Source organism: Seriola aureovittata, chromosome 12 (assembly GCF_021018895.1).
Source record: "Seriola aureovittata isolate HTS-2021-v1 ecotype China chromosome 12, ASM2101889v1, whole genome shotgun sequence".
NCBI classification, from domain to species: domain Eukaryota; kingdom Metazoa; phylum Chordata; class Actinopteri; order Carangiformes; family Carangidae; genus Seriola; species Seriola aureovittata.
Genome location: NC_079375.1, coordinates 5,872,232 through 5,880,403, shown reverse-complemented (window position 1 = coordinate 5,880,403; position 8,172 = coordinate 5,872,232). Strand labels below are relative to the sequence as shown.

At 40.5% G+C, this 8,172-nt stretch overlaps 1 protein-coding gene across 1 annotated transcript in view; it reads right to left on the bottom strand.

Moving 5' to 3' along the window:
• Positions 1 to 305: 305 nt before the first annotated feature.
• Positions 306 to 8,172, bottom strand: part of LOC130178811 (contactin-associated protein-like 4) — a 102,247-nt gene continuing 94,380 nt past the window's right edge. The window contains exons 23-25 of the mRNA XM_056391309.1: positions 6,502 to 6,720; positions 5,298 to 5,369; positions 306 to 4,454 (exon numbers count right to left, since the gene is read on the bottom strand). Of these exons, the coding sequence (XP_056247284.1) occupies positions 4,255 to 4,454; positions 5,298 to 5,369; positions 6,502 to 6,720 (491 nt within the window). The 3' untranslated portion in view covers positions 306 to 4,254. The remainder of the gene's footprint in view (positions 4,455 to 5,297; positions 5,370 to 6,501; positions 6,721 to 8,172) is intronic.

Genomic DNA, 8,172 nt, shown 5'->3' with positions numbered 1-8,172 from the left:
GGCCTCATTCAACAGAAACAGAACTCAGTGATGTGAAACAGTGATGTGTTTTTCTTCTTACCCTAGATTTTCTCAAACAACTGGGATTATTACAAGAAAAACATATGTTGGATACTTGTCAGATGTTTCCTATGGCACAGATGTCAAAACATTGTAGTGAAGAACAAATTATTGTACTGGAGGGAAAAATCACGTTGAGAAATGGTTTCATAAAGCACTATAATAACTTTTATGGATGTAATACAGAAAGTATTACAGTGACCTCTTCAGCTGATGTGTTTTTTTCTGAGGAAAAATCCACCTGATTCATTGAAAATCATACTCGTTCTCTGAAAAAACAACTTTATTTTCATCAAACAGGATTTTCTCTGTAACCAAACGACCAGAACATGGTTAAAATCTTCTGGGTATTTTTATTTATTTATTTTTTTGTATAATGGCATGTCACTCAGACTCACTTACATCACTCACCAATAATATGTACCATCAAATCATTATTATTATAGCTACACTGATCACCAACAAGAAATCAAACCATCAGAAAAATCTTGATTTTTGAAATTTCAAATTGAACAGTGTACAGATGCACCTATGCAGCCAAATACAACATGAAGACACTGTTGTTCTCTCCACTCATTATGGTTTGACAGAATCTTTACCTCAGTTATTATCCGCTGACAATTCGAGTCTGTTTTCTGATTGCCATATTGGTATGATCAGGTGCACTTTATTGTGTTCTTGCCTTTTTTGAAGGATTTTTTCAAAAGCAAAACCATCATGACAGAACTGGAGAACAACAAAGCTGGGTGAGTTTCCTGTCGTCTGTCTCAGATAATCAATACATCTGAGACGGACACAGCCACGTAAAGGATCGCGTTTAACTCGTGCAACCCCCAAGCGTTGGACTCAGAGCAGCCAAAAGAGGGGTGACCTACATTCAATACGGTCCCTGAAAGCATCGCGTGTAAACTGACTGAGAACTGCAGTTACTGCTGCTCTGCTAACGTGCTGCTCGTGCTACGCCACCCGTGTAGACACAGGAAGTGAAGCTTAAAGAGTAGCTCAATGCTCACATCAGCATGCTAACATGCTCACCATGAAAATGCTAACATGCTGAGGTTAATTTTGTAATGTTTAATGTTGTTCATCTTCTCTACCAGATTAGGGTTAGCATGCTAAATTTGCTTATTAGCACTAAACACAAAGTAGCTACAGCTGAGGCAGATGGGAGCGTTTGGTTTGTGACCAAATAACTGAAGAACTAAGTATCGAACAAAGATGAAAATGAAGTGAAGTTATTGCAATTTATTCTCTGGGGACCATGAATTTTAAAGCAATCAATCAAACAGTTTTTCTATATTTCATTAAAAAACAAATGTCAAGCTCAAGTTGAGACTAGAGGCAAAATCAGGGGATCACCAAATTCTTTAGGATTCAGTCTGGGCACGAAAAATGTCTAAAAATCTCTCACACAGTGGTTATTTCAGTGTGGACCCAAGTGGTGGACGGACTGACATGACACCCACACATGCTTTTAAAACGTTTGTTTTGTCAGCAGATGACAAAGATGAAAATAATTAGTCATTTCAAATTAGTTGGGTTTGTTACATTACCTCTTTCTGAAGGGCAGAAATCAGCAAGGTTATTACTTTGGTTTTACTCATCAGTGTGAGTTGGAGTGAGCTGCTAATGCAGAATTGATGCACAGCGGTGGTGAGCACTTTATAAAATCAGGGACAGAGAAACAGCTGAAAACAATGCCCGCATCAACTCCTTGTTGTGGGGTGAAAAAATAAATAAGATGCACTTTGAAGTTTTAGCAACTTTTGTCATTAAAATCCCATCTGTGCTTTGGGGTCTCGCAGAGAGACGGTGGTGTATGTTTGATAAACAGCTGCTGTCGATGCTCTTTCTGCTTCTTGGCTTCCCTCCATCAGCAGCACTCTTTACACATGAGCTGAATTATCACATGGAGGGATTTGCTTCATTTTCAGTGTTAATATCAGAATGTGTTTTCATTACATCCATGTCTGCCTGACACTCTGTCTCTTGGATTATCTCGCGGTCTCATTCTGATCATCTTACTGCTTTCTATCGCGTTACAATCCACCTGTCAGACCGAAGCAGATTAGCATTTCAAAAACACATTAACTGTCTCTGCGTGCAGTGAACGAGGTGACAGACAGCCACAGTGTTACAGAGCCTGCGCTGCTGTTGCTGTTAAAAGCTTCACTGTTCAGAGAGCTGGGGGAGGAAGCTCCCAGCAGGCGGCATGCAGCAGGGAGGACAAAACTGAAGTGGGGGTAGAATGTGAAAGGGAAGTGAATGTAATGGCTTTTGAACAAACCGCATATGGTAGAAGTCTAAAAATGATCAGGATTCGTGAGTGTGATGAGGTTTCCTGCCTATGCTGTGTCTCCATCTTTAGAGGAGATGATCTTTATCTGCCACAACCTGAGGGCCCCTGTCAGCCCACCTCTACCCTGATTATGGCTCAGATTTCTCCAACTGTCATTGCAGGGAACTTTCAGTCATACACATACAAAACTCCTTATAAATTAATCCAAAATACAGACTAGGAACCAAAGTTTACTAGAACAAAGTTGTTCGAATCACTTGAACCATGGGACGGTGAGAAGTCTCACTCCGGTGGTAGAGTTTCTGCGAGAGAAGCAACTTGAATTCTTCATATGGAAATTTTCAGAAAGCATTCCTCAGGCTACATTACATAAGTGAGGCAACTTTTGATTCACTTTTGTCCGCCGTTATTCAGAGATCTGCAGTTTTAATGAAACCTTTTGCAGTGTTTTGTGTAACTACAGGGGTAAAGGTTAATTAACTGATGTTACAGCTTTCTGCTGACCGCTTCAAGCTAAGTTTTAAAATGTATATTGTAGCTGCTTGGCGTGTTTATTTACTTCTGGTCAACTGAATCCACTCTGCCCTTTTTTAAAAGGTAAATAACAGTAATGTTGTGTTTTCAAAAGTGAAACATCACGACTGAAACTAATATCTCAGTTGTACTGATTTGTGCACGCGGACAGCTGTGGACCCCACAGAGGCATAGTTGTTTTCATTTACATATAGTTTGTTTCGTAGTGCACTTGCCCGGAGTACGTAATCAGTCAAAATGGCGACATCCATGCAAGAAGAGCTAATTTATCTGCTGTACTTATTATTTTAAAGATGACTTATAGAGATGAAGGTAGCAGCCGATCTCTTCACACAGCTTCTCTTCAAACAGCGTGCATGTTGGTTTTCTACCCTTGCATAGTGATTTATGTCTGTGCAAACATAACAAATTGGTCGCTACACTGATGTACACCCTCCCATGATGAAATTCACATAACACAGACCCTCGTGTACTCATGGAGGCAGAAAGTATAACAATAGTGTAAGTGTCTGCAGCCATGACGGTGGCTCTGAGAGGGCGGGGCTTACATTTATATAAGATTTTCATTACATCAAACTCATTTTTTGCTACTGTTTCGAGCAATAGCCTTTCAGTGTATTCACATTCATGTATTTTCCATTGGTGTCAGACTCTTCCCGCCCTTTTACCTACAATATGAGGTTGTTTGGCTGCACTGTAAACAAATACACCAGTTGCTTCTCTGTTATGACAAAGCTGCTGCTCAGGGAGTGTTTGCTGCTCCTGTAACCTCGCATGTCACCAACTCGATCTCGACTGAAATATTAAGGATTCTATAAAGAAAAGAAAAACCTTACTGGAAGTTAGAGACCATGTAAAGGTTGGGGCAAAACCTTCCAGGAGAAATAAAGCAGCTATCTGTTAATTGGGAGTTTGCCTCCGTCTCTACATATTCCCATCTCTCCAGGAGAAACTCAACCACAAGAGGGTGTAGCTTCACATTTTATGTACTGATACACCATAAAAATACTGATACCTCTACTATTCAACATTTCAATATGACAAAGTGACGTTAGCCAGAGGTTGTTACAAAGACTTGAATCAGCATTTACATTTTTGAATGTTTACACATGAAACGACGATATCAACACCTTAAAGTCCGACACTGTTTCCTGTTTGTATCAGTATTCACAATGTAGAGAAAAGCAAAACAAAGACAACACTGTGTATTGTTCGTTTTTGCTTTCCATATAAAGAAGAGCCACTTCCACCAGTGAAGTCTCAAGTGTCTCTGAGTGCAGTGTGAAGTCCTGAGGCGTGGCAGGACACTCCCGGTCTGCACCCTCAGCTCCAAAAAGTCCCCCAGTTCACCAGGCCTTTAGTTAAATGAAATACTCCTTTCGGCTTTCGCTGGAGACATTTTGGGAATCAGTCGTTTGGTTGTTGAAAGGAAAATCTTGGCTGTCGTCCTGTTTGACTCCCTTCACTTCCTGATTTCTATACGTCTCTTTTCTCCGGTAGAGGAATCTGGCAGTTATGGCCAGGACAGTCACAACCACGAAGATCACCACCGCTATCACACCTGCAGGGTTAGAGGACATTTCACAATGTAAAAGGCTGAGATATCAGATAATTGTGTGTGTGTTTTATTTAATTTCAATATGCATGAATGCTTCAAAGACAATCAGAACGATATCTTTCCCCTGTGGTTCAGTCATTTCGTTTCCCAGTGTTCTGATTATCTTGCTAATCTAAAAGTACATTAAACATCATTTTAAATCTATTGGGCTCCAATGCTCTGTTGAGCACATTTGGGGATATGATAGCAGATTGCATTTAATTGGAATCCAAAATACATCTAAAATTTGATAGCACATTACATTATACAGAGCCTGATTTTTAAGATAACGGCAAGAAAGCTTTCCCATCAGCAAGTCTTTCCTGCACAGGTTTAATTAGGTGAGCTGCCCTCTGTGCACTGAGACAGTCAGGCCAGTTTAATGGGCAGTTTTAAATGACTTTTCTCAGGGTCTCACCTTTTTCTTTCTACAAGATTATAGATTGAAGCTTTTCAGTCTTCACTTTGAATCAATCTGTGCTGGCAGGGCAACAAAGTTTTAAATGAGTTTTTAAATGGGATCTTGCCTGGCACATCACTTTACACGTCACCTTTTACTCAGGTCAACAAAGTTGTGGACAGATGTTGAACTCAGAGAATAAAGTCTTGTGGCATCCATCAAAAACAGCAACAATTATTAGGTTATAGATGATCATTATTACAAGATTACAGATCAGTATAATCAGCTTAATTTAATATTTAATTCAATTTAATTAAAAGTTTTCCAAAAACCAAAGTCTTGGTGTTTACACAAGTGAAATTGGTCCCTGTTCAAGTACAGTGAAAGATGGTGAAACAGTTCAGTACCTCCAATCAGAGCCGAGTCAGTCCTGATGGCATTGACTAAAGGTTGACCTGAACCCACTGAACCAGACTGGTCTACAACAGAGACAGAGAAAAGGAATGGAAGGAAGGAGGTTATAAGGGCAAAATGGGGGAAAAAAAAAAAAAAGTCCACCAAGAAATGTAAGAAATAATATTGAGGGAAAAGAAAAGCAGAAATAATATAAAGGAAATATGGGAAGTAGGGAAACCAAGAAAATTTTTTTTTATAGGGAACAAAAGACAATGGAAGGAAAAAAAAACAAACGGATCAGATCAGGAAAAAAGCAGGGGAAAAATCCAGATAAGAAGATAATCATTCAGATCAGACAGGGAATAACTGCAGCACCTCTCCAACTGACTCTAATAAAGCATCACAAACTGGATGAGAATTAAACCAGAGGAAAGAAGTTGCAAAGGAAACTCCCCCTCCGTGGTCTGAATTAATTAAATCATTGTTCACACTGTCATTAGTGTCCCCAAAACAAGAAGCATACTGTATGCCATTAATGAGCCCCTCATGAGCATGAAAAGCAGCTTTCATGCAATTTACACACACAAACTGAAAGGCAACAGGAGGTGCACGCCACTAGATGAAACCCCTGAGCAGACGGATGGGGAAAAAGAGTTGAAATAAGCACTTTCCTCTTTTGAACTAACTCCTCATCAGTGATGGTTAAACTATATATAATAAAAACGTCCTTGATTTAGAGCAAAATAGTTCATTGGGCGTGATTTTAAATTTGTCGTTACTCAAGTTGCAGAGTGTTAGCAGAAGCAAAAAGCCATGTCAAATCTGAATGTGTTGAGCAGAACAGCTTGTCATGCTACATAATAACAGCTTCAGGCTTGACGAGTTAAACCAGACATTTTAATGACTCCCAGTCTTGCATACAACACCCCACCATTGTTGTCACTGTCAGCTGCACTGCCTGCGGCTTCTTATTTAATACTGACGGACTGATTCTCTAGTTTGGTTATTGTCAAGACCTTTCATGAAAAGACCGAGATCAACAATGTATTAGTTCGTCTCTCAGTACGTCCTGTCACACTCGGCGCCAAGCCCACTGGATGCTAATGAAACCCTAATCCTTAAAAATGGGTCAAAAATACACTTTCATTTCTTGTGTTAAAATGCATTACAAGTTTAATTTTGAATTTCTCAGACCAAACCGACTCCACCACTTACCTGACAGGTGGTGCGTGTCCTCTGCTGCGTAGGGATTGGCTGAAGCCGAGGAGCCACAGTTGGACTGCACTAAAGGTCCAGTGATGACGACGGGGCTGGTGTCTGGATGGAGCAGAGCAGCTTTCAGAGGGCTGATGGAGTTAAAGTGGACCACTGACAGACAGCCGGTAAAACCCAGAGACGCCAACCTGGCCAGGTCTGGATCCAACTCTTCCGACTCTGTTGAAGAAATGTATCATTGTTTCAAACCTGTCATTTGTGTATACTTAAAATGCAATTTTACATTGTATATTTGAAAGTTGAAAATGGATGAAAAGCTCATTTAAATATGATCCTCGACCTTTTTTTCTCCCTTCAAGTTTCAAGATGTTACAAACTACAAGTTAAGTTATAAATCACCAACTGATTCATAACTTCACAGATAAAATGAACTAAAAGACTAGAGCCATGTGAGCGGCCCTGTGAGGATGTACTGTGCTTTGAGCCAAGTCCATGCTAACATGCCTACAATGATGATGCTAACACACTGATGTAAAGCAGCCACAATGTTTACCATGTTCACAATCTTAGTTCAGTGTGTTGGCATGCTAACATCAGTCACACAGAACAGCTGCTGGTGTGAATGGCATTAGTGTTGCAGGTATTTGGCACTAGCTAAAAAGTGAGTAGCGATGGCACTGTTGACAGATTGACTGAGGGATAACAGGCGGCTGAGTGGAAGTATGTTGACGTGAACTGACTAGTACAATAATCTTTTTCAGTTGTATGTTCATTCTCCTGAGTGCAGCTGCAGCAGCGGGACACAAACTGACATCATGTCAGGATCAATTATGCTCATCCCCCCCTAAACATACAGTCACACACACCCTCATTACAGTAGACAGACTGTCAGTGATTCCAGCCTCCGGTCTCCATCTATCACTCCACGAGACAGATGTGCACTCTCACCCTCTATCTGTTCATTTTATTGACTTAAATCCCTTCATTATTCACTTCCACTCCTTCACAGCAGTGTAAACGGCAGCTGTGGAAAAACATTACCGCGGGAACCGGCTGCATCACTGTCAGATGACTGAGAGGTGACTATGGTTTTTACCGGGACACATCTGCATGTTGACGAGAGCGGGCAGGAAACATTACTGCAGCCTGTAAGCTCCGCTCAGCTGATCCACCCCTCACTCCATCACCTCTCTCCCCCTCTCCGTCTCTCTGTATTCCTTCCGGGTCCATTAGTTAGGCTGATGGATGATAGGGTTGGCAGGGAACGACAGAAAATCCACTTTCCTGCTGCTTTTCTGATCCTGATCTGACTCTCTGCCTCCTCTGGTTTGACAGAGATGAGGACCGGGGTTCAAACACACTGTGCTACACCCACTGAGTTACTCACTGAGGATTTACATCCAAAAAGACGAAAGATAATCAGAGAATTGGTATTTGTTACACCATCAAATGTGTGGTGTGCATGCGTGATGTAAAATGTAGATTTATTTGGTTAATATTGTTGCTTTAAGTAGTACATAAAATTTGTTTTTGACTGATATGGATATTTGAAGGCAAAAACCAGAACTGATGTTTTTAGAATGAAGCTACTGATGACAATTCTGCATTCAATATTTTTAATAATGATCAATTTCATGCATAAAAACTCCAGTAATTAAGACTTGAGTGCCG